The following is a 25417-nucleotide window of genomic DNA, read 5'->3' as shown; positions in this document are numbered from 1 at the left end:
AGGGATTGATTATTAAACCACTCAGAATTGTAGCACTGTGAGGGGAATGGGGTCGCTTTACAACTCTCATCTCCCTCAGCAAACTACAGTTCCCAGGATACTAGGGGGGGGCAAGACTGTTTAAATTTATGTAAACTGCCCTGAACCTCTGGATATAGGGTGGTATATAAATTCAATTATTATTATCATTATTATTATTATTATTAATAAATTGGTGTGATACTGCTTTAAAAGTATAGTGCACGTGTGGTGGCACTAGGGAAGTATTGCAAAAAGTTAAAATAAAAAATAAAGCAGAATGATGTGTGGACGACCCAATATAAATCCAGCACAACATTGTGTTAAGAACATGTTGCAGAATATAATAGCAAAAATGACACAACACAAAACACCAGTCTGGAGGGCACTCGGCACTCAGCCCTCAAACTTCCCCTCAAATGTTGAGCTGATTTTAAGCATCCTTACCACACCCGAACCCCGCTTCATCCAGACGATAGTCAGCGACGGGTTTCCGATCCAAGCACAGTTAAATACAGCGTCTGATCCAAGGTCAACAAGAAGGGACTGTGGTTCCGTCATCATGCGTGGCCCAACTATAATAAGAGATTTGTCACAGAATAGGTATCTGCAGAATAGGACAGCAACAAAACTATTCTTCATAGCAGGTAAGGGAAGGGCAATAAGGGACCATGCAATCACCCAAGGAGAGACATAATGCATGAATTAGATCTCTCCCTTGTTGTGGCTTTGGATTCTTGACCAGAGGAAGAAATGGAGGCTTGAAGAGACATTTATTCCATCTCTTCCAAAGTAGCTTTGAACATATGAACACATGAACTTCACAAAAACAGAAAATCATTCTGATAGGGTGACTAAGGCATCACTTTCATAGTTCCGGAACTGTGGGTCCCTAGGAGTTACGAAAGAGTCTCAGGCTGTTGGCCTGAATGGGCATGGCAGTCTAGCTTGGAGCAGCCAACCTGCCACGTGGGCAGGTGGTACATCCTGGGCATGGTCTGTGGTACAAAGGCACTGCCAAGCTACAATTCTGCCTGCCTCTCCAGTGCTGCATTAGTTCTGTGCACTGGGTACTGGGTAGTCTTAGCAGACAAAATTGGATCAAAGCAGAGGGCAGGGGTGGAAAACTTCTGGCGTATGGGCCCATTTGGCTCAGAAAGGTCGTTTCCCCTGCCCACCTGCCCCACACCTGACAGGATATGCCATGCAGGTGTGGGGGAAGTAGAGATGAGGCTAGATTGGCTTCCTCATGGGGAAGAAGCTTTGCAGTTCCTTGCTCAGCACTGACAAGCATAGGCTGACCCCAAAGGCCTTGCACTGTGGCTCCCAAGGACCTGGTAACCAGTCAGCTGTCATGAGCTTGGGATGTGCAGTGCCAAGGACAACCTGATGTCAGATAATTGACAGGTAGGTTGTCCTATCCACCCATCGAAGCTAGACTGCAGGGGTGGGGACAGATGAGGATCTGGTGCATTGAGTCAAAAAGAGTCCCCACCCCTGTTGTAGAGGGTTGCATCTGTCCCATTCAGAGCACTTCATGGTGACTTGCTACTGCGCAGGACAAAACTTCTCCACCTTTAGCACAAAAGGCTGATGTGTGCCTGGTTTTCCAGGTGAAGGTTAACCAAAACAACAGCTGGACCATTATTATTTAGGTCCGTTCTCTGGCTTCCTTTTTCACCACTGATGAATCGATTGTCCATCTCATTCCCTTAAGAATCTCCACCGTTATCACCCACAAGGCAACTCTCAAATTACGAAGGATTAGCCCTATCACATAAACTCCTGATGGTTCAGCAGCTGAGCTGTACTTACAATAGACATCGACTGTCCTGCTGATGTTCGTGCTGCCTAAAGCGTTGGTCACCTCGCAAGAGATTGGTTCAAAAAAATAGGTATGGTCAACAATGGTCTCATAAGAGTCCCCCGATGCTTCCTTTATAATGTGTCCCTTTTTGGCCCACCTGCAGAAAGACAACAAGGAGAAGAGCAGGGCTATGTTACAAAGGCATTGCCACATAAAACAGGTTTCACTGTACAAGGACCATACAGGGAAGGAGGTGTCAAAACAAAACCAAGTTAAGGACACAGGGATAAAAGTCCAATTCAGGCCACTCCCCAGGCCTGGTACACAAGTACAGGTTGTGATGTTGCACTCTGTGTGAAACACTGTTGTGCAGAAGCTCCTCCAGCAAATTTCTCCGTGCCAGCAAACACTGTTCATTTCTGGTGGCTTGTGGAGAGATGGATAAAAAGTGCTGGATCAGCCGTCAGTCAGTCAATCACAGATTTGTTTAAACCCATGTCAACATAGAACTGCTGGTTCAGCATGGTGAGTCCCTCCGTGCAAATTGCTTGCCCGTTATTTATTTTATTTTATTTAGTACATTCACACCCCGCCTTTCATCCTTTTCCAAATGCCAGATTTAGGAATCTATGACAGCCTCCCATACAGACCTTGACTTGCTTAGCTTTCACAAAGCAGATGCACTATGCACTCGCTGACCATGCCATGGAAACTCAACATGTGAAGCACCCTTCATGGCGGTGGCATTATGAGTAGCCCTCAAAGAGCACCTTTATTGGCCCTCTATGAAAAATAATCTAGGGATTGCCTCCTACTCCTCACAATTGTTGAATAACAGTAGCCCCATCCAAGAGGTCCCTCTCATGTTTTTCCATCATGGGGGAGAATGGGGGGCAGGCATAGGCAAACTCGGCCCTCCAGATGTTTGGGGACTACAACTCCCATGAACCCTAGCTAACAGGACCAGTGGTCAGGGGTGATGGGAATTGAAGTCCCAAATCATCTGGAGGGCCGAGTTTGCCTATGCCTGGTGTGGGGGGTGCTTGCTGCTCTTACACCTGGCAACCCAGCCCCATCAGCCTCCATGCATTGGGGCTAAATGCCTGAATCAGGGAGCCAGCACTGCATGTAGAGGCTCCTCGGGTGACTTAGAGCCCTGCTTGGTGCAGGGTTCTAAATGGTGCAGCCAGCCTCTAAAAGACTGGATCATCAGGAATGCAAAGGAGGGGACAGAGGTCAGCAAGTGTGTTCTTCCTCTCCCAACACACATGATGGAAAACACCTGAGAGAGAATGTCTGGATAGGGATAGACAGTGCAGGGGTGCCAAGCCTTTTTCAGCCACATTCCCTTAAGGGCAACATTCTGAGGGCCACATAACAGCAGTGGGCAGGACCAGAGGAAAATGGGTAGAGCAACAAATGGTGCCTTTGTATAGTAGGCTACTCTCCCCCTCCCCGCCATCTCCATCCAGACAAGCAAGAATTCAATGGCACTTTCCAGCTAGGCAAAAATGGTTGGAGTGCAAAGCAGGGTCAATAAGGGTGTGGTCTGGGGAGAGGGGCATGCCCTGGAGAGACCAGGTCAGACAAAGAGAGGCAGACAAAGAAACTTGGAAGGTCGTGTTGGTCCCCGGCCTAGAGTTCCCTCCCCCTGGGTTTGTGAGCCAGTGTGGTGCACTGGGTCAAAGTGTTGGGCTTACAACAGTCAGACTTGGGTTCCAATCCCCATTCAGTCATGAAACTCACTGGGTATCCTTGGGACACTCATTTCCCTTGCTGCTTAACTCATATTATTGGGTTGCTCTGAGAATGAAATGAGATAACATGTGAGCATGGAAACCATCCCACACACTGAGAAGTAGCAGCAAACCAAACCAAAAGTGAAAAAAGGACTAAGAAACAAAGAAATAAGTTGTTGAAAGAAATTGCAATTGCTTGTGCTGTAGGCCAGGTGATGCATGTAACGTGTAACGATTGTTCTTATGCAGGGATTGTATTTTTTTAAAAAGGGTTGACCTACAGATAATGTAAATTAATGAACTGAACTTAATGGAACAGACCTTAAAAAAAAAAGTATGTCTTGCGTACTCAAGAGTCCAGTGCAACCCTTGGACATACATGCTATTCTAAACCACTTGCATTCCGATCACATGTGCTCAACATCACCCAGATTCTTCTGCTGGGGATATTTTACCACGACAAACACCTTTTTCTCAGCCACAGATGGCTGAATCTGCAGACAATGTGGAATTGGAATATATCAGCGGTAGAAGATTTTGCTAAACTATCTCCTGGGGTTGAGACCATCTGTAATGCAGATTCCAACTAAGTCATCCTAGGATGTTCATCCATCTCTGCTAACTGAACAAGTTCTCTTATAATTGACTCTTTCTTGACCTACTTATATAACCTGTTGTTTCTGGCAATGTAGCAGAAAGCCACCAACTGTTATTTGTTATCCAAAAAGTGTGTGAATGGGGAAGGGGGCTGAATTGCAGGGTTTTCACATTTAAAAAGAGCAGTTCCTAAAATAAACTGGGTGAGACCTCAGCTCAGGGGTAGCACATATGATTTACATACAGAGAGCAAAAGACCCAAACCTCAGCCTTTTGTGATCTCAGCGTGTAAGGCTGTGGGAGATGTGGAATAGAGGAGAAATTCATTTGGTCCACATTGTAAAACAGAGCAACCTAATTTGTTGGTCCCAGGCTTATGCAGGGGTCAGGAAGCAGCTACCCATTGGATTATGCATCTTTCCTGATTTTGCAAAACAACTCCTGTTAAAAATGTGTCCCCAAATGGATATTTTACGGGACAATTGCATTTTGTATAAACTGTGTGATTTGGGGGAAAGTGTGAACAATTTAAACGTGATTTTTTTTGGGGGGGGGGGTTGGCTGTGCATTTTTATAAACAATCCACAAAAGAAAGCATGGAACAGACCTACAACTGTGAAATTGACCCCAGATAGAAATAGGTTGGTTCATCCATTCCTAGGGGAAAAAACCTCTGCTTGGGTACTTAGAGAACAAAGTCATACACACAACATACAATGTTCACTTCTCTCCATGTGCACAGATGTTTCATTTTCTGGAACCAACTTGCAGACATATGTTATTGCAACAAGAAATTTGTACAAAATAAGTCAGACAGACACCATGATGCAACTCTCACCATAAGTTGGCAGAAAAACACCCCCACTCACCTTCCTAGCAGGTATGTGCCTCAGGCTGTAACTGCACCATGCATTTAAACCCGTATCATGCTACTTTAAACAGACACGGCTTCCCTCAAAGAATCCTGGGAACTGTAGTTTGTTAAGGGTGCTGAGAATGGTTAGGAAACCTTTATTTCCCTCACAGAGCTACAGTTCTTAAGCATTCTTTCTTCCCAGAGAATCAATCCCTCTTCCTGGAGAACTCTTCGAACGGTAGCTCTGTGAGGAGAATAGGAATCTCCTAACAACTCTCAGCACCCTTAAGAAACTACATTTCCCAGGTTTCTTTGGGGGAAGCCATGACTGTTTCAAGTGATACAATGCTGCTTTAAATGCACAGTGCAGATGGGTCCTCAGTGTCAAAGTTAAGACATGGGGTAGCATGTCTCTCTATGTCAGCGATGGGGAAACACTGACCTAGGGGCCAAATTAGGACTCCCGTTGGTTCTTAATTTCACCCAGGAGGCCATTTTCCTCCAGCCATGCCCCTCTTCCCCACATCTGTTGTCATATGACAGGCTGCAGAGAAACAATCTAGAGTCTTAGAATGCACTCGTGATTGCTCTACTGCAAGTCAGTGCCTTTAAAGTTTGGTGCCAATAGAAAGTCCCGCTGGGATGGGTTCAACTCAGGAGCTCCTGAATGGAGCCAACACCTGCCCAAAATTGGGTGTGCATTTGGCACTGAACCAACCCTGTTTTCTGCAGCAATCTTTGCATCTGGGGCTTGAATTCAAGAACCTTCCTTCACAGCTGCGGCTAGGGCTACAAAGGAAAAGAAAAGTACCAGGAGTGCACTTCATGAATTGGGCCTGGAAACAAAGCAGTGGTACGTGTTCACACCTTCTTGTTCCTGTGAACAATCTATGTAGCTGCTGCCTTCTGCGCTAGCTGCCATTTCTGAACTGTCTCCAAAGGCAGCCCCATATACAGCTCATTGCAGTAGTCTAACCTGGAGGCTACCAGAGTATAGGCAGCTGAAGCCAGGCTATGTTCTGTATGAATCACAAATAAAGGGCCAGAGGCCAGAATAGAGATTCAGCAAGTGAATATGCACATTTATAGCACAAAGCAGTGCTCGCTTAATCATGATGCTTGCAACAGGGACAAACTGCAGGGTAGAAATGAGCCTAGCCATGCTTACCTGGATCCTGCCCTCAAACATTCTATCAAGGGCTTTCGCTAATATGAGCACCTGGTGCTTAAATGCTCACAACACCCGTACAATGGATTCCAGCAGCTCCTGGTTGCAAACCTGGCTGATACCGACACACACATCCTCTAAATCACTGCTAAGCGCAGAACAAACAGGGGAGAATTCTGCCAGTCATGATGATTATTGGACAGGCTGAGCTTCCAGGCTCATAAAAGCAAGAAGACCCGTAGCCAGCCCCAAAGCGCCTGGGAAAATCCAGTCCAAGGTTTGCCAGTTCATGCACTCAGGTCTGTCAACATCAAAACACACAGTTCAGTTCCCCTGGGCTCCCCCCTCCTCCTTTTTTTAATCAAAGGGAACTTTATCCCTTTAAGGCAGTTGAAATAACATTATACTAGAAAGCCAAGCTGGCATTTGAAACATTGCAATGTGAAAATTGTCTTTTGAGGACAAGCTGTCAACTCAGCACTTAAATTAAACTGCTGTTTACCAAACAATAAGCAAATGTGACCTAATGGGGCACCATCTGGCATCCTGCCACACTGGGGATGTCAGAGATGGATATATGGAGGAACTGACAGTGTACGAGAGATTAGATTAAGATGATCTGGGGGGCAGGTGGGTGCGGGGCGGAAACCTAAAAAGCATGGTGGCATCTGCAATCAATAATAATAATAATAATAATAATAATAATAATATGGATGCCACTTTTCTACATAATGTGCCTAAAGTAGCTCACAACACAAGAGGAACACCACATTACCAATACATCATTACAACACCAGATTAATGTACGATACATCAATGAATAATTCATTTTGACAATATGGGTGTCGTAAGATTTTAAATTTAGTACAAAGTAAACTATCAGTCATATAAAAATCAACTGCCAGTCTAACTTCATAAGTATCTGCTGGCTGAAATTCAATCCACTCATCACTCAGTAACTTTTGTCTTATGGAAGATGAGGACATGGTTCAATTAGGCCTGATACCCAAAGCAGCATGCATTAAGAGGCAGCGCTGATGGAGCACTGAAACACACACACACACACACACACACACACACACAGTATCACTGCTATCTGTGGGTCATAATCAGAAATGCAAATATCTAGCACAAGGCAGGATAGTGCATCACACATAGTTTCTTCCTGTTACATAAAGATGTAACCACATGAAGAGAGAGGGGAGAGGCATCTCCTGTCCTGACTCTTTGCCCCTGCAAACCCATCAGTGTAGCTAAGCTTTGAGCAATGGAACTGGAGCATATTAAACCGATTTACTGTTGCTAAAAGCAATGTTTATTTATTAAGGACATTTTAAACCTGACTTCATCGATTGATCTCAGGGCAGGTTTACAAAACCACTTAAAAAATTTAAAACAATAAAAACCATCATCATAACAAAGTAACAGCAGTTAAAAATATAAAATTAAACTTCCAAACACACTGATTAGAGCAGTGGGCTAACATCCCAGAAATGCCCAGGGAAACAGGGAGGTTTTAACCTGGAGTTGAAACACCATACTTTCAGGGGGAGGGCACTCCATAATCAGGGGGCCACCATGGAGAAGTCCCAACTGGTGCTGGAAGGAAATGCACTGTGTTTGAGACTAGTTTCACACTTTATAGGGGTGCCAACTTGAATAAAATATTGTGGGGGCCCAGGTAAGCCCCGCCCCACAGTACACCCCCCTTTTTGAATGGGAATGCTAATCGCGGCCCCTAGGAGTTGGCTCCTATGACGTTTGATGTATCAACTATGGCATACTGATGTTATTTGCAGAAAACACAGTAAGGGGAATGATACATGGTTGTTCTTATAACATGTGAGTGGTCCAACAAAGGCACCCGGGCTCAACTTCTGATCACATTGTTCCAACTGGTTTAAAAAAACCTGTTTTGATTGTCATGTTTCTTTCTTTTATTTCTTTCTTTTTTACAACCAGCTTGTTTTATTATATATTCTAATTAAGGATATTTCAATGCCCTGATGGTGTTGTTATTGTCCATGTCGTCAGTGTCCTTTTTGCCTATTTCCCTCAGAAATAGCCCAACAATTTTGGGGAAGAAGAAGCGCAACAACTTTTCTGGCTGGATTTTCACTTTTTGAACTATGGCAACCCTAGCTTAGAAGCTATTTGGACATATGAGCGGTATACAAATAAGTAAATAAAAATTGAGGTAGTGAAGTACATACACACCTGCCAGTCATCTGTTACATGGGTGAAGACAAGAGTGTAACAGTACTATACTGTACATAATTATCACATGAAATGTGGATTCCATGTTAGAATCAGGGTGTGGGCACTGGTGGAGGAAGGGGTGTGTGGTGGGTGCGGTTCGTCCCGGGTGTCATCCCTGAGGGGGATGACATCCTGCGCCGACCCCCCGGGATGCTCACCATGGGCGGCACCCCCTTGGGATGCTAGCCCCACCCCCGCAGACGGATAACCCCCCCCCCAGGTGCACAGCATGTGCGCCGCTCTAGGTACCGGAGCAGCTAGCTCCGCCTCTGGGTGTGGGGCCGGCTTTAGGGTTTGCCGAGCTTGGCATTTATCTCGGGCACCAAGCTGGGAGGGCCACCAACCTAAGCCTAGTCTTGGCTGAGTCTACTGAATGAAGTGAGCTGCAGGTGGTGGGGAGAGGAGAGGGGAGGGGAGGGGAGGGGAGGGAAAGCCACTTCCGCCCTGCAGAGGAGGTGGGATTGTGGGCGTATTGGTATTGTATTATAGATGGAAGAGGGGAGGAAGCGCCATCACCTGCCCCGCATATTGAAGGGTAGTCCGATAAAGGATTCTGGGGGGCGTGGCCCTGTCCGAAGCCTATGGAGGTGAGGGCCTAAGGTACGCCCCCGAGTGGTGACCCCAGGGGAGTTCCTAGTTGATGTGCATCAGCAGGACTCCCCCTACTGGTGGTTAACCCTTCCTGGACTTCAAGCAGACAGGATGAAGCCGGATAGTCTGTTAGGACCAATGCCTAAGCCAATACCGCTCATCACCTGTAACCAATAAAGTTGTGACCATATTTAGCCCATTAACCTTAAATAATTGTGTCATGTGTCTTTATTTCCACGGGGGGCGGGGGGACGGGAACTCACCATGCAAGGGAAAGAAAAGAACTAGCAGCAATTCTCAACACACTCCACACACCCCCGCCCCAGTTGTTTGAGTACTAACTCTGAAATAAATTTCCATCAATTAGCTTTTAAAGTACGCTTCCCTTTCAGTCTCTAGTTTGATGTCATTTGTTCCAGATAAAAATCAGCGGAATGCAGCTTCACTTTGAGGTGACATTACGAAGCCCTAAGCACTACAAATGTGAGCGCTATAAATAGGAATAATAATATTAACCTGTGAGCGGAAAGGGGTCAGTTTCAAATGTCGACAGCTTATTTATTCGTTTGTTTGTAACTTTCTTTTGTGTTTGCGTCTTTTTTAAAAAGAATGAATGCCTCACCTCGAAACGGAGCAGGAGAGCAGGGGTGGCAACGCAGCAAAAGAATGAAAGGAAACTCGGTCGCCGTTGCTGGGAAAGCAGAGTTGAATCTGCTAGCAAGGCAAGGGCTTTCGCAGTCCCGCAGAAGCCATGCAACATGGCAACACTGCAACCCGGTCTAACAGAAGATATGCCGGAGGGACTGATTGCACATCACTCTGCATCCGCCATCCAGGCAAGCAAGAGACCTTGCCAGAGTTCAAGGACACATTCCAGCTAGGCAAGAACTGCTGGGGTTCAAAGCAGGGCTGGTGATGAGCATGGCCTGGGGTGAATTCTGAGGGCCAGCCAGAAAGGCCTGGAGGGCCATGTATCCCTGGGCTAGCAGGGTAGTAAGGTACATGCCTTGTACGCAGGGGATTCCTGATCCAATCCCTGGTATCTCTGGTTAGGGCGATCAGAGGAAACGTGCTGTGAAAGACCTCTGCCTAAGATCATGGAGAAGTGCTGTCAGTCAGATCAGAGCAGGGGTGGGGAATCTGTGGGCCTTCAGAAGTTGGTAGACATTGTTAAGACTCCAGCTCCCATCAGTTCCAGCCAGCCTGGCCAATGATCAAGGGTGAAGGGAGCTGTAGTCCAGCAAAATCTGGAAGGCGACCAGTTCCCCAGAGTTGCAAGTAGACAATACTGCGCCAGATGGACAAATAGTTTGACCTGGAGGGCCCTGTAGCTTTCTCCATTATGAATAATAATTGAAGGGACAGAGGAATAGAAGAGAGACACAACAGAGAAATCTGCATGTTTATATCAGAAAGAGAGGCTCAATTGATGGTGCTTAGTAGACCAGGGATGGGGACCTCTGGCCCACCAGATGTTGCTGGACTCCAGTAGTCATAAACCCTATCCGGCATGACCTAGCCAGGGTTGGTGGAACTGTAGCCCAGCAGTATCCAAAGGAGAACAATTAGCCACCCCTGCTACTGAGCCTTCCCCTAACTCAGATCTGCCCTTAACTGAATTCAGTTTAGACTTGGGTTTTTGGCACTTGGATGTAATTATGATCCACTGCTCTGGTCTAATGCTGCCATTCTAACTCTTAACTCCAACCATTCCCACTTCTAGATGCATGATGCACCCAATTCCTACAATCATCTTGCTTTCAGGCCGAGGGAGATAGCGTTTGTCCGCAGACAGCTTTCCGGGTCATGTGGCCAGCATGACTAAACCGCTTCTGGCGCAACAGAGCACCGTAACATTTACACAGCATGGTTGGCACTGTGGTCTAGACCACTGAGCCTCTTGGGCTTGCCAATCGGAAGGTTAGCTGTTCAAATTCACACAATGGGTTGAGCTCCCATTGCTCTGACCCAGCTTCTGCCAACCTAGCTGTTCAAAAGCATGCCAGTGCAAGTAGATAAATAGGTACTGCTGTGGCAGGAAAGTAAACAGTGATAACAAAATGGTGCATTGCTGTCCCCTGCTCCTGGACCTGCACAGCCACCCCCCCACTTTGTCAAAAAGGCTAGAGTCTGAGGCCTGTGATCTGTATGCACATATACTTGGCTTGTGCAAATGCCCTCTCTCAACAGTGTTTCTGACCATAAGGAGAGAGAGTGTCCAAAAGCATGCAGAAGAACAAGTCTTGCTGAAGCAGAGCCAGAATGGCTTTTGCAAGGGTAAGTCCCTTTCTCAGCAACAAGCATATACAGTAGATGGAGGTGATTCATATGACATTGTGTACTTAAGACTTTCAAAAAGCCCCTGACAGTGCTGCGTTAGAACTCTGGAGTAAGCTTAGCAGTTATGGAACAAGAGAGGCAGATTGGGAATAAATGGAGTATTCTCCCAATGAGCAGATGTAGAAAGTGGAGTGCCCACGCACCCAAGCAAAAACAGAACTTGCGCTTTTTAACTTGTTACTTCTTAAGCTGTAGCCCTATCTGATGCTGATGGGAAGCCTGCAAGCAGAAGCCGACTGCAATAGCACACTTCGCCCTTGTGATTCCCAGAAACTGTATACTGTCTCTGAAAGTAGAGGTAGAACATAGCCATTATTCAGTGCACACAGAGCCCAAGAATGCATGCAGGTTAGCAGTGGTGGTTGGTGCCCATTAGGACTGGTGGGGCGAGAGGCAGGGAGACAGAGCCATTGACAGCAATAGCCACCTAATCCTAGCTTGGTCCCCACCTTCCTCTCTGCTCAGTTCTACCATGGCAACACTAAAGGAAGCTGGTAGGCAGTGGTATCCTCTGGACTGGTTGTGTGCAAAGAGGCTGGGTGATGAGTAAACTGAAGTTGGTGGGGGAGTGCCCAATTTGTCCCAATGGATCAGCTCTCACTGTAGGTCAGGAGCAGGGACAGTGGGGTGTGATCCTGGTTCTCCACCTGCACAGCTTCAGCCTGTGTCTCTGACCATGTGAAAAGGGCTTGCGGAAGACCTGAGCTGCCAATGGGGAAGGGAAGCGAGAGCCACCAGATCCGGACTGTTATCGATCCTGTGGTTAAAAGTCCAAATCCGAAGGGTGGGGGCTGGGGGGTGGGTTGAACAGCAGGGCTCTGCACTCCAACTGATGACACGAGCTTTTCAAAAGAGATATATTAACGGTACAGATGTGAGCTCAATTTGTATGCATTTATCTCCTTTCTTCACTCATTTATCTTCACGCCTCCAACAGATGCTGACTAGCCATTTCAGCTTCTCCCCCCCGCTGTGTGATTGGGGTGTGCATAGAAGTAAATCAGCTCCCTCTCCGCCTCCCCCCTCCCCCGCTTCTTCCTTTAATAATTAATCCAGTGACTTTGCTTTTATTTTTGGCCTTGCATTCAACAAGCTCATGAGAGAAGCACTTTTTTGTGCTTTGAATGCCGCTCTCCTCGTCCTTGCTGTAAACCGGAGTGTCTACCTAAGTTTGGAATACTACGCATTCCCCACTTCCCTGAGAGGTGAGGCATTGCCAAGGTTTTTTAAACAACGGCAACAGCATCAACAACAACCCACTCAGTTAAAAATAAATACAGTGGTACCTCGGGTTATGTACTTAATTCGTTCCGGAGGTCCGTTCTTAACCTGAAACTGTTCTTAACCTGAAGCACCACTTTAGCTAATGGGGCCTCCCGCTGCTGCCGTGCCGCCGGAGCACAATTTCTGTTCTCATCCTGAAGCAAACTTCTTAACTTGAGGTACTATTTCTGGGTTAGCGGAGTCTGTAACCTGAAGCGTCTGTAACCCGAGGTACCACTGTAAACCAGGAGGGAGGGGGAGAGAGAGAGAAATGTGGCCCTTCCAGGCTTTCTATCTGGCCCTTGGGACTCTCCCCAGCCACATCCCTCACCAGCCCTGCTTGGGGTTTATTGCATGGCTGGAATGTGCCCTTGAGCTCTGATAGTACCTCTTGCTCACCTAGACTGAGGACAGAGTGGTGTGTCTGAGTTTGTGTGCAAACCAGCTCACCATAGAAATGTTCTTGTTCTTCCCACTTTTGCCTCTGGCCCTGCTGACCACTGGCATGTGGCTCTTGGAATGTCGCCCAGAAGAAAATGTGCCCTCAGGCAGAAAATGGTCCCCCTCAGCTCCTGTGTTCATGATTCTTCTCTAAAATGGATCTGGGTAGATGCCTAAAATCCAGTGGTCACCCAGCTCTCCCTCATTTCGCCGTCTTTACCTCCCAGTTGAGTTTTCCCAGGTTAAAACAGAAAACAAACACCTGCCCCCTGTCCTTCTGTTTGTCTCTTCTAGGGCATTTGCAAAATGCCTCTCCTGCTGCTCTTCACCTTGCTTTAAACCCGCCAATGGGAAGAGTAAATGAGAAGCTCGAATCCATGAAATGAAAAGCCAAAGTTAATTAGTTCCTATCAGCATGATTACAGAATGCTTCGGGGACTGAGCACCTAATTGTGCAGAAAGTCCCATTTTGGGTGATTAAGTTAAAAGCGAGTCTTTTACGGGGCACAATAACTAGCCTCCCCGTGTCTCTTCCCTTCCTGGGCGTGGAGCACAATCATCAAATAGGGCTGCTCCCAGTCTGCGTGGGAAAGAACATTGTGGTTGTTCCAGCTAGCTTGTGATCCGATTGCAAAGCCCTCACTTTGCAAGAGGTGAAATGTGACGGGGCCTACGGGTGCCAGTGTTATGTGATGATAAGGAACTGTGCATTTTGATGAAGCACGCTTGGTAATCCACTTTGTCTAGCCTGCTCCAAGATTGACACTGGACACCTAAATGTAAGGATCAGAAATATCCCCTTAGAAACAGCCTTTCTAGAAAAGCTAACTAATAGAATGAAACTGACACGGGGAGAAATAGAAGAGGATGCCTTCACTCCAGTATGGCCCCCCTTCATCACATACACAGCCCAACAAGACAACAACACGAACCCACTGACAGCGTATGATTCAATATGACACGTGCACAAACAAATCCCATTGCAGTCAACCAAAGACAATCAACCACACCCTAGGCCACCCCAACATCTCTCATCACCAAGGAAACATAACAGGTGAATAGAAAGAGAACCTACCTAAGTGATCCTGACACAAAAAACCCATGTATACACTAAGTAAAAGAACACAGGCTTTACCACCCCACCCCCCTCTCTCCCGCCCCCTTTTCTTCCCAACCCTATACTGCATATATCACCAATGTCTCACAACAAATGTAACTGATCTGTAGAAAAGAGATCTGAAGAAAGAGACAATGCATGTGCCACGCCACGCCCCCAGGTAGCCAACCAACCAGGTGGAGGCTTGGGGGCGGGGTTTAGCCACTCAAATGCAGCCGCAGCAGCACTTCCCTTCCATTCCGCTGCACGACCCCCCAGTGACATCAGGGGGAGCGTTCAGTTGTATTTGCATCAACAGGCTCCTCCCACTGGTGGTTAACCCTTGTTAGACTCACCCCTCCCTGAGGGGGTGGAGTCACGCTCTGTTGTTTTATCCAATGCCTAAGCCAATACCTCTCACATGCTGTAATCAATAAAGTTGTGGCCTTTTTTAGCCCATTAACCTAATGTACTGTGTCCAGGTGTCTTTCCTATCCCCAAGCGGGTGGCGGGTCCTTGAATCACAACAAGTTGAGGGGCATCAAATTGGATTGGACCATTACAAAAAGCAGATCAAGCCAATTCCTCCTCCATCCCCTGTAGTGATGGATCGGGATCCTGGACTAGAGGGACCATTGGCCTGAACCAGCTGGCCTCTTCTAATGTTCTTATCGCTTTGTTGGAATGGAGGATGCCTTGCTGAGTGCCAGCTCAGAAGTCACACAGAAGAACAGAAGCCAGACTCCTCTTAAGCCACTGCACACCTTCATTTGAATCTGTGTGGAGAGAATGTGTTTGGGTGCCTGCCATTTATTTATTTCCTCCATGCTGGATGACTGTATGAATTAAAACCCATGGCAGGCTTTGTACCTGAACACAGCGAGATTCAATGAAGACATATCTGAGAATACAGAGCGGCCTTCCCCCTCCCCACCCCCAGCTCCAAAAGGAACACTCTGGAGAGGAAGCAAAGCCTTAAGAAGGCAGCTGCTGTGGGAGCTGCCAGCAGATGTTCTCCTTTATGGACAATGATGAACCAGTAATTAGAGCAAGGAAGAGTTTGCATCCGACAGCCGAGAAGTTAGTTATACTGACAGCTCTGTAAGGGATAATTCAAGGAAGACGCAAATGACTGCAAGGAATGCAGCCATTCCTGTTAACAGCCTTCACAAAGACCACCTGGGAGAATGGGAGTTTCTCATCTACTAGTCAAACCACAAGAGATCAGCACATGCCTTGCAAACAGGCCAAGCTGGAGTCCCATGTAGTTCTCAAATGTGTATCGAAATATGGGTGAGTCTGAGAACCAGGGTGGACCAACCAAAGAGGAAGCCAATGTCAGAGGACTAGTCAGAGCAGAAATGGTCCCGGTGGAGTTGGAGAGGAACAAAGATGGAGGAAGCAAGAGGAAGGGTTGGACAGGGCTGGAGTCTGTGGTCCAAAGCCTTAAGAGGGGAGAGTGTGGCCCATTCAAGGGAGGAGACAGTAGAGGGGGTAACGCAAATGTTTGCAGCAGAAGGTGGAGTTAAGGGCTTTGATTCTGGGGAAAGAGCCTCAAGGAAGATCTCCTTGTAGGGGGAGAAAGTGGGCCAATAGCTCAAAGCTTGATGGGGCAGAGAAATCCTGGAGAGCAAGCAAGGTAAGAAAGGGATCAGGCTGAAGTGACCACCGTACCTGCTCCTATGATGAGTAGTAAAGCTTGCCTTTCTGTGAGTGAAAACATGGGACTTTATGACATGGCATTATCTCCCACAAGTCTGAAGGGAACAGGATGCTTCCAACATTCCCCTCTCCCAACTTTCTCCCCAGAGTTTGGAGTTCCAAATGGTCCGATCTGGTCAGGAAAGTGGAACTAATGCAGTAGGAATCCCCCATTGTTCTTTTTTTTTTAACTTTTCAAAATAGGGATACTTGAAAATGTGAACGCCCTTGTTCATTTCCTTGTGGATGCCCTACCTTTTGCAATTGAGCTACCTTTTGCCCTTGAGCCTTTTGTAATTGCCCAGACTGAGTGCATGCAAAAGCCTGACTCTTTCTGATCAAACTAAAGTGATGTTCATGTACCAGCTGGACACAACTCCTCGATCCTCTGTGCTTTTCCTCCCTCATGTTTTCTGATTGCACACTGCTACAACACTACAGAAAAACAAACTTGCTGCAAATGATTGTCTGCAAATTATTTTGTGTGTGGTGTTTTACCAACCCACAACCTACCTTTCGTCTCCCACACAAACATTTTTATTTCCCAAGAACCCAGTGTGGTAGTTAGGCTAAGAAACATCCAGTGAGATTCATGACTGGATGGAGACTTGAACCTGAGTCTCCTCAACACAATGCTCTGCCCATTCTACTGCAATGACTCTTGAGGAGGGGTGAGAAGAAGCTACAAAGAGAAGAAAATGATGTGCAGCAGCTAGAGATAAGAAGTATTGCTCTGTGTAATAAAATAAATACATTTGAAATAACAGCAAAATGAAAGGCTGAAGAAACAACCTCTCTCTCTATTTCTTCAAAAAACTGTATTATGTTGAGTTGGACCCTTGGCCCTTCCAGTTCAGTGTTGTCCACATGTTTGCAGACAGTGAGTCTTTCCTAAATCTGCCTGTTGGGGATTGAAACTGGGACCTTCTGTACGCAAAGCAGATGTTCTAGCACTGAGCTGTGGTCCTTCCTTTCATGGCTAATGGCACCATAGACTTACCACCCCCACCTAATGCAACCAAAGTCCTCTCCATGATAGCCCTGCCTACAGACACCCCCTTTTTCTGGCTCCTAAACCTTTATTGTGACATTTCCTCTGTCACATCCCTTGGGAGTCCCTTAGTGTTGCTCTTTCTACTATCCAGCCAGCTTCATTATCTCTCTCCTTGGCTTGAGGCCATTACTCTTTGTCCTATGATTTTCAGAGATCATGGGCAATTCTTTACTTTCATTTATATTGTTGCCTTGCAGGTATTTATAGATTGCGATGGCGTTGCCCAGGGCTGTTTCTGGACTATATAAATTTCCCTCTTGCAGCAGTTCTTGAGATGACTTATCCTGTAATCCTAGTGTCATTCCTCCCCTGCCTGCTGCCCCTGCGGCTGTTGCTACTTTCCCCTCTTTCTCCTTAAACAAAGCAATATTTCAGGTGTGGAAGCTGCACGCCTGTGCTCCACACAGATTGTACAGTTCTCTTAGATGAATCAGAACCCTTATATAAATCAGTTGCAGGGCAAACATTTCCCAATCATTTGTCTCCCCCGTTGCTCCTTTCTGTCCGTTAAAATTACCAAGGGATAGTTCTGTCAGAAGAGCATGAGATTCTTAATCTCAGGGTTGAGGAATTGAGCCCCATGTTGGGTGAAATATCCCTGTACTGTAGGCGGTTGGACTAGACCAGCCTTTCTCAACCTGTGGGTCTCCAGATGTTGTTGAACAACAACTCCCATCACCCCTAGCTAGCAAAGCCAGAGCTCAGGGATGATGAGAGTTGCAGTCCAACAACATCTGGGGACTCACAGGTTGAGAACCGCTGGACTAGACTATCCTCATGGTCCCTTCCAACTCTACAATTCTATGAATTGGGAAGGGGAGGCACCCACAAGGTTACGCAATGCCTTCATATGGAAAATGGCTTAATAGACACATAGCTAGCAAAGAACACTATTTGAGAAGCCTTGCTGGATATCACATTACAATGTATGTTGCATTTTTCTCCTTCAACTTTCTTTCTTTCGTTTTAATGCAGAGTTCAAGCTGAGGATCAGACTTGGAAGGTCGAATGATGTCCTGGACATGCATACTACTGACTTTCATGCTGATATATCAGCCTTCAAGGCAGAATTTATCTTTTTGCTTCAAAATTCGGGGGGCACTGGAAGGGGAGGGTGAAAAGTTTACCAAAGCTGCTCCCTTAGCTGTCCCCCACTACTTGTTCAAAGACAATGAAGGGAAGGGCTGTAGTTCAGTGGCAGAATATATGGTCCTAGATTCAGTTCCTGCTGCCTCCAGGTAGGGCTAAGAGAGACCCCTGTCTGAAGCAACACAGTCAGTCAGTATAGACAATACTCAGCTAGATGGACCCATGATAGGTTCCAGTGTTCCTAACCTGTATGCAAAACTCACAACTATAACTCACAACACTATGTCCAAGCAAACTGCAGTTCTTCATTAGCACCACTACCACCAACACATCCAAGCTACTTGAGAGGCCATACCTTAGTGGTAGAGTGTTTGCTCTGCATGCAGAAAATCTCATGTTCAATCCCTGGCCTCTCCAGGTAGGGATGGGAGAGACTCCTGCCTGAAATCCTGGGGTGATGATGTAGTCATGTAGTTAACTAATGAGCTAACTAAAACCCTGATTTGGCATTGTGCAGTTTCCTATGTTCCTATGATGGCTAGAGATCTATGGGGTATAGGTAGGGGGGTATGCAAATACTACTACTACTACTACTACTACTACTACTACTACTACTACTAGTGATCTAGAGATACCCAGTGACTGGTAGTCTCTTCCACTCTGTTCTGTCCCCTAGGTATCCTTAAAGCAGCCTTCCCCAACCTGTGCCCTTCCAGATATTGTTGGATTACAACTCTCATCATGGTTGATAGACATAGTAGTCTAAAATATCTGGGATGTACCAGGCTGAGAAAGACTGCCTTAGAGTGATGACAGATTGCCCTTATTCTGTCATAAAGCCAATCTCCCTCCCTCCCTATCTATCTATATCATCTATCTATCATCTATCTATCTATCATCTATCTATCTATCTATCATCTATCTATCTATCATTGATTGATTGCATTTATATTCCACTTTTTCTCCAAGGAGTTCAACATCTATCTATCTATCATCTATCTATCTATCATTGATTGATTGCATTTATATTCCACTTTTTCTCCAAGGAGCCCAACAACAACCCTGAGAGGTAGGTTGGGCTGGGAGGTAATGACTGGTCCATGATCACCCTGTGATTTTCGTAGCCAAGTGGGGGAATTGTTGACCACTTCACTCTCTTTCACAGTTCTCTCTGCAAATCACCAAATGACCATCCCTCACAACTTTACACCCTGAAAATGAGGTAGGGAAACTGGGGAACTGGTATTTAAGCAAGAGATGCAGAATTGCTTCCTGAACGTTTATACAAAATCTTATCTTGCTATTTCGAAGTGAAGGAGCATTCTCAAGCAAGCAGAATAACAAGCAGACTAGTTAAACCACAGGCCTTTGCTTGGCCAATTAACTCAAGGAAATTCAGTACTGCAAGGCATAATGACAGATACTGGTTTAGGTGGCTTTCTAAAAGGATGAAACAATTTCAGACAAGAAATTGAGTGTATAGTATTCCACATAACACACTATAAAAAGGTTGGAAGCTAGTTCTGTGGCCTTGGGTGTAGCTGCAGGTAGTTGTGATCCTCTAGCTGCACCTGCACCTGCATGATCCTAGACTGTCAACTGGAATAAGAAGGCATGGGCATATTAATTCAATAAGTAATAATAAAAAATAATAACACTGGCTCTGGCACAACTGCCCAGACTCAGAGATCACCATCTGAGGCCCTTCTCAAGGTCTGGGCAGTTGTGCCAGGACAAGATGGGGAAAGGCAAGGCAGTGAGAGAGACATGTGGGAATGTTGAGGGTGGCAGGAGAGGATATGTTGTTTATTAATATCCTTCCTAACTTGTGCTAACAAGTTTCTCCACTTAGCAGAGTGCATTCCCTTTCTTATACAGCAGAAAGCTTGTTGCAAACCCGTGTGTTTCTTAAGACAATAAGCAACTCAATCTGGCTTGTCCAGCTTGAGATATGTTCTAATATTCCTGGTAAGACCCCTCCTAAAAGAATAAATATTCCTGGTAAGACCCCTTTTGAATCCCTCCTAAAAGAATAAAGACACTAAGTCTTATTCATAAGTAACAAAATGTAGTTTTACTCTTGATCAGGCAGAGCACAGTGTGATCCCTAAAGGCAGGCTTTAGGCTTAAAGTTACAAACATGTACAAACTGGTTTACCCCATATGGGAGATAACCTGGGGGGGCTGCTGTGGCAGCCAGCAGTCCAGTCCAGTCCAGGTGATGCAGGAAGCAGGTAGGATGAACAGGAAGGTCGAAAAAAAGGGAAGAGGTAGCAGCATGACTTGGCCTTTTACCAGGTCTGGAAAGGTCACACTCACCTAGTAGTCACATGCAAGGAAGGATGCTCTAGGCCAGGAGGAACAGGAAGTTTTGACTGGCTGGACCAACATCCCCTGAATGACCACTCTAGCAAAACAGGTAATGTTGTACTTGACACCCCACAAGACGGAATCTAGTAGGAAGACCGTATGAGGCAGTTGTTCCAAATCCTGCCACCTCTGAGGGAAGTCTGGATGGTGACAATGAGAGAACAGGACCTTTTCTGCAGTAGTTGCTTATCTATGGAATGTTGTCCCCAGGAAGGCCCTCAATCATTTCAGCACCTAGCAAAGACCTTTTTTTTCCCTGGGCATTTTGGGACAGCACCAATGCTGAGAAGTTTTTTTTTATTTTGACCATGTTTTTAATATGTTTGTATATTTTTATTATTGCATTTTATTATTGCTTTGGGACTTTTTGTTGTTCAATAAGGTTCAATAAACTTAGCCTATCTTGTTGTTCATCCATCTTGCCGCACCACCTCTCTAATTATCCATCCATTTTTCTTTCTCTCTACGTACACAAGATCGGGACAAGAAGCCAGATTTCAACTGTTTTAGTTCATAGGGATCTCCTCCTGTGGTGTTAAAGGAAGGCCTTGCAGATCAAGGAGCTTTTGTGAAAGTTTCCCTATCAGGAGCAGATCAGCAGGCTGCCTTCCTTAATCAGCTACCCCTCCCTTGCTGTCACACAGTTTGAGGCTTTCTCCCATCTGACATCTGGGAGTTTAGCTTAGCAGAGGAAAAACCCCAAACCATTTCACACCTTTCAGCGCCTGCCTTCTGTGATGGAAATAGGTGTTTTCACAGTCTCCGAGTCTCTCACATTCTCAGGATTGCTTCTTGGGCTCTAATTCATGTGGCCAAAGAGTTGGAGATAAATATATCCTTTCCCTAGTCATAACACCAGAAAAAAATTCAGCTACTGTCTCTCTGCTCAAACTGTCAGCTAGACAAGTTTCTCAAGGGCTAGAAAGTAACAGAGTGTGGTTGGTTTTTTTTCCTAGAAAGGGTGGGAAAAGGAGCACAGAGAGAAAAGCAGCAAAGAGATAACTCTATCTGCCCTCCCTCCCATCACGGCGAATTCATGAATGATTGCAGAATTCCACCTTTTGTTGTTGCAGGGTATCAGTTTTGTTGGCATAGAATTTAAATCTCTCTCACACACATATGTACACTGCAGAGTGTACATAGCCTTGAATGTTGTTGTTGTTGTTTAGTCGTTTAGTCGTGTCCAACTCTTCGTGACCCCATGGACCAGAGCACGCCAGGCACTTCTGTCTTCCACTGCCTCCCGCAGTTTGGTCAGACTCATGTTCGTAGCTTCGACAACACTGTCCAACCATCTCGTCCTCTGTTGTCCCCTTCTCCTTGTGCCCTCCATCTTTGCCAACATCAGGGTCTTTTCCAGGGAGTCTTCTTTTCTCATGAGGTGGCCAAAGTATTGGAGCCTCAGCTTCACAATCTGTCCTTCCAGTGAGCACTCAGGGCTGATTTCCTTAAGAATGGATAGGTTTGATCTTCTTGCAGTCCATGGGACTCTCAAGAGTCTCCTCCAGCACCATAAAAGTATAAATCTCAGGATATCTTCTCATTATCCTTTCGCTCCTCCTTTTCAATACACATCACTCACAGTGCTATTTTAAATGCACCCTTGCCAATAAATACAGATCTCAAATAAATTTTGATGAAAACGGAAACTAGAGTGGAAATCGCCAGTGTTTGCTTACACATCCCATGTCTCCAACAAAAATCAGTCTAGTGAATGCAACCAGTATTCACTGTTGTTTCTGTTACTGCTGCTGCTGCTAATGTTTTCAGTCCACAAATGATATCTCTGGGCACCCTGTCCGGGATTGGGTCCTTGGCAGATGTCCAGTCATGTTGAACCTTGGCGTTGATCCTGTAGATATCCCAATCAATTTTCTATCAACAATCATCCCAATTTCTTCAGAGTTTTCTTCTTTTCAGGTATGTCATACTGACCATAAAGTCTCTTGCAGTGCTTTTTCTCTCTCTTCATCCAAATTTCTGATGTGTCACCCTCACTCCTTTCTTTTCTGCTGCTTTTCTTGCCCACATTTCTAACCTTTCTCACTCCCTATATATTAGTTTATTTATTTTCCTCCTGTTCTCCCAGGGGCATCAGAGAAGCACCTCCCAACTCCATATTTTCTGCTAATCTAATTGGCGTGCATGATGGAGGAAGAAAACACATTTCTACCAGGAAACTGGTTTCTAGTTTCAGGCTTCAAAGGAGATTTTATAAGCAATAGTGTGAAAACGGTGATTAAAAATATGGGGGGGGGGGCTTGGCTGAGCCTTTTTAAAGTATTCAACATTTATACATAAAGGTTGAACAGGATTCTGATAAAAAGCCTTTCCTCCCGAGGAACAACATTTTTATGATTTGACGGATTACTTTCCAGAGAGTGCAAGTTGGAAAACAAATAAGAAAAAAAACACGGCTTACGGCAGTGTGAGGAAACTTGTGGCCTTCCAGAGGCTGTCAGACTCCAACACCCATCAGCCTGAACCAGCAAGGTCTAAGAACAAGGATGATGGGAGTTGTAGTTCAGTAAGAGCTGAAGGGCCACAAGTTCTCCACTGCCAATGGAATCCATTGCCACAAGATGTGGCTTATAAAGGGTTAAAGAAATTCAAGGAGATTCCTGGCACATTCATATTATTTGATATTTCAAACTGCCTTGAATAGCTGAGTGTTCCAGATTAGCCTCTTATAGAGTCAACAGGCCAAGCTCCACCAAAACTGGACTCTCGTTATTCCATCCCCAAGCAAAGTCTGTTATTTGGTCACCCAGGAGAGGGCGTTCTTGGTGGTGGTGTCGTGGCTCTGGAACACTTTCCCCTTCTAGTTCAAAGACTGCCTTTTATCTGTATAGCTGTGTTTTTAGTGGCAAATTGTTGCTTATTCATTTGTTAGTTATTATTGCCATATGTTTATTCTCAGAAATTGGGAGGGTTAGGGGATGCCAGAAGACAGCAATTTCCATTCCAACCTGCCTTGGACAACAATTAGCCCTGTTTCTGTTCTGCTGCAGTTTGATTTCTGCCAAATACTATGTTATTTCTCTCACCACAAGACAGCATGATCTATGTAATCTTATGTAAGTTGTGAAATAATACAACTATTTCCATGCCATACATTTCAACGTCAATGAAATGCAACTGGAATTTAAATGGGGGAAAGGTAATCAATTGCATACTGTTTGCAGACTGAAAAGAAGAGCAACAGCAAATATTGATCAGTATTCACTGGATTTCCATCGTGCACATGGGATAGAATACATGAACACGCACTGGCAGTTTCCACTAGTTTTCCATTAGAATTTTCTGACATCCTGACTTGACTGAAGCACCAAGACTAGGGGAGGCGATGTCAATGGGCCAGCCCTAAAGGTATGTGTTACTGGATGTCCTCTCTGGAAGTTGGTTCATTTACAAATGCATAGGTTGAGCAGATAGGAAGCAAGCATTCACACAGACAGGAGTAATTCCAAAGCAATACCAGACCAACTTCCTAACATTCTCTCAAGCTGCTTCTTAGCCAGGAGCCTATTAGGAACCTTCCCCACAGCAACTCAAACTCAAATGATTTTCTTCTCTTAGTCTCCTTGCCATGAATGATCGGTCTGCTGCTCGCTTTGTTCTCCTCACCGAAATGCAACTTCTCAGTATGCAAAAAAAAGGGGGGGAAGGGGGGAGCTGGTAATGTTGGTGGAGGCGATTCAACACAGCAATACAATTATTTGGCTCCCTTGCAATCTGTATGTTAATTTCTGCAACGTTTATAAATGGAGTTCATGTTAACGTACAATCACCTGGATTTCTTTGCCTCTTTGCCACTTTTATTTGGTGTGAGAGGTTTTCCATTATTATCAGCTCCTATTCTTTTGTCAATCCGCAGATTATATGTTGACAGAGCTGTTCCTGTCCAAAACCTAGCAATTACAAGTTTCCCAGCCAGAAGCAAAAATCATTGGGCATTAAATAAAATGTCAAAACCGTATTTAAAATTTCTTAGTTCTTGATTTTTCTCTCTCCAAACTAGTGGAGGAACACCAGCTGCATTATTTTTGGTACTTTATGAGATTAAGGGTGGGGGAGAAATTCTGTTTGTGTTTAAGGGCGCGTTTATGAAATTCTCACTTTTCAAAAGAATATAAGAGCTGAAACATACCCACCCTTCAAAATTCGCACTTACCCAAATTTAGTTCTTCAATCAATGTTTACGAAAATTGAACATATTAAGGATAGTGTGTGTAAAGGTGACTCTGTTATAAATGCATTGTATTGGGGTGAATGGCTAGCAAAAATGTGTACAATACACAAAACTGAATACAAAAAAATGTATCTACTAGGAGAAACTCACACTAAAATGCTGGAGAATTTTCAAGAGGATTTTTTTTTACATAGCAAATTGCTGTAGAAATATGAGAAATGCATTTAAGATTAGAAAAATGAGAAACTGGGAGAACTGACAAAAGCAGTTGACATCCTTCCATTCCTGTTTGAGTTATTCCCTGTGTGAGATATTCCAGAAAGGTGCAGCTTCTCATACAGTCATTAGATAGGCAACACATGCCCTGTTTTTCCCCCATTCCACCCTGATCAAGTGAACTAAGTTTGGAATGTGAACCAAGATGGAGTAGGAAGTTAGATAACTCCAAACCTCAGCAGGGCTTCCAGGACCACCACCATCCCACCTCACCATCTGTGCTGCCATGTACTCATTTCTAAAGAGCAGGGAGAGAGGTTTTATCTCCAATCTCAGGCGGTGGGGCTAGCAGGACAATTTCCACAGCTTGCTGGCATGGCCCACAAGTTAGCAGCCTTGATTTCCATGTAAAAAGGGGCTGTGGTGGAGGCTAGGGACGTGTGTGTGTGTGTGTGTGTGTGTGTGTGTGTGTGTGTGTGTAGGCAAGCGGACATACCTGGCAACAGCCACAAGTAAGGCTGTACTATGGAAATCATTCTGTAGCTGTGGTGTGAAGAAGCTGACATGTCCATCTCTTGAATATTTATCCTTCCAGTCAGACACACCACATTTTCCAAAGG

At 45.4% G+C, this 25417-nt stretch overlaps 1 protein-coding gene across 3 annotated transcripts in view; it reads right to left on the bottom strand.

Moving 5' to 3' along the window:
• KIRREL3 (kirre like nephrin family adhesion molecule 3) overlaps nt 1-25417 on the bottom strand; it is a 738847-nt gene that overhangs the window by 70997 nt on the left and 642433 nt on the right. For all 3 annotated transcript variants that reach the window (XM_083588556.1, XM_083588558.1, XM_083588557.1), the window contains 2 exons: nt 1834-1982; nt 466-593 (listed from right to left, as the gene is read on the bottom strand). In XM_083588556.1, the coding sequence (XP_083444682.1) occupies nt 466-593; nt 1834-1982 (277 nt within the window). The remainder of the gene's footprint in view (nt 1-465; nt 594-1833; nt 1983-25417) is intronic.

The sequence above is a fragment of the Podarcis filfolensis genome (assembly GCF_964270895.1).
Source record: "Podarcis filfolensis genome assembly, chromosome: 15".
In the NCBI taxonomy this organism is placed as follows: Eukaryota; Metazoa; Chordata; class Lepidosauria; order Squamata; family Lacertidae; genus Podarcis; species Podarcis filfolensis.
Note: the sequence above shows the minus strand (reverse complement) of the source record. Positions and strands in the feature narration are given on the sequence as shown.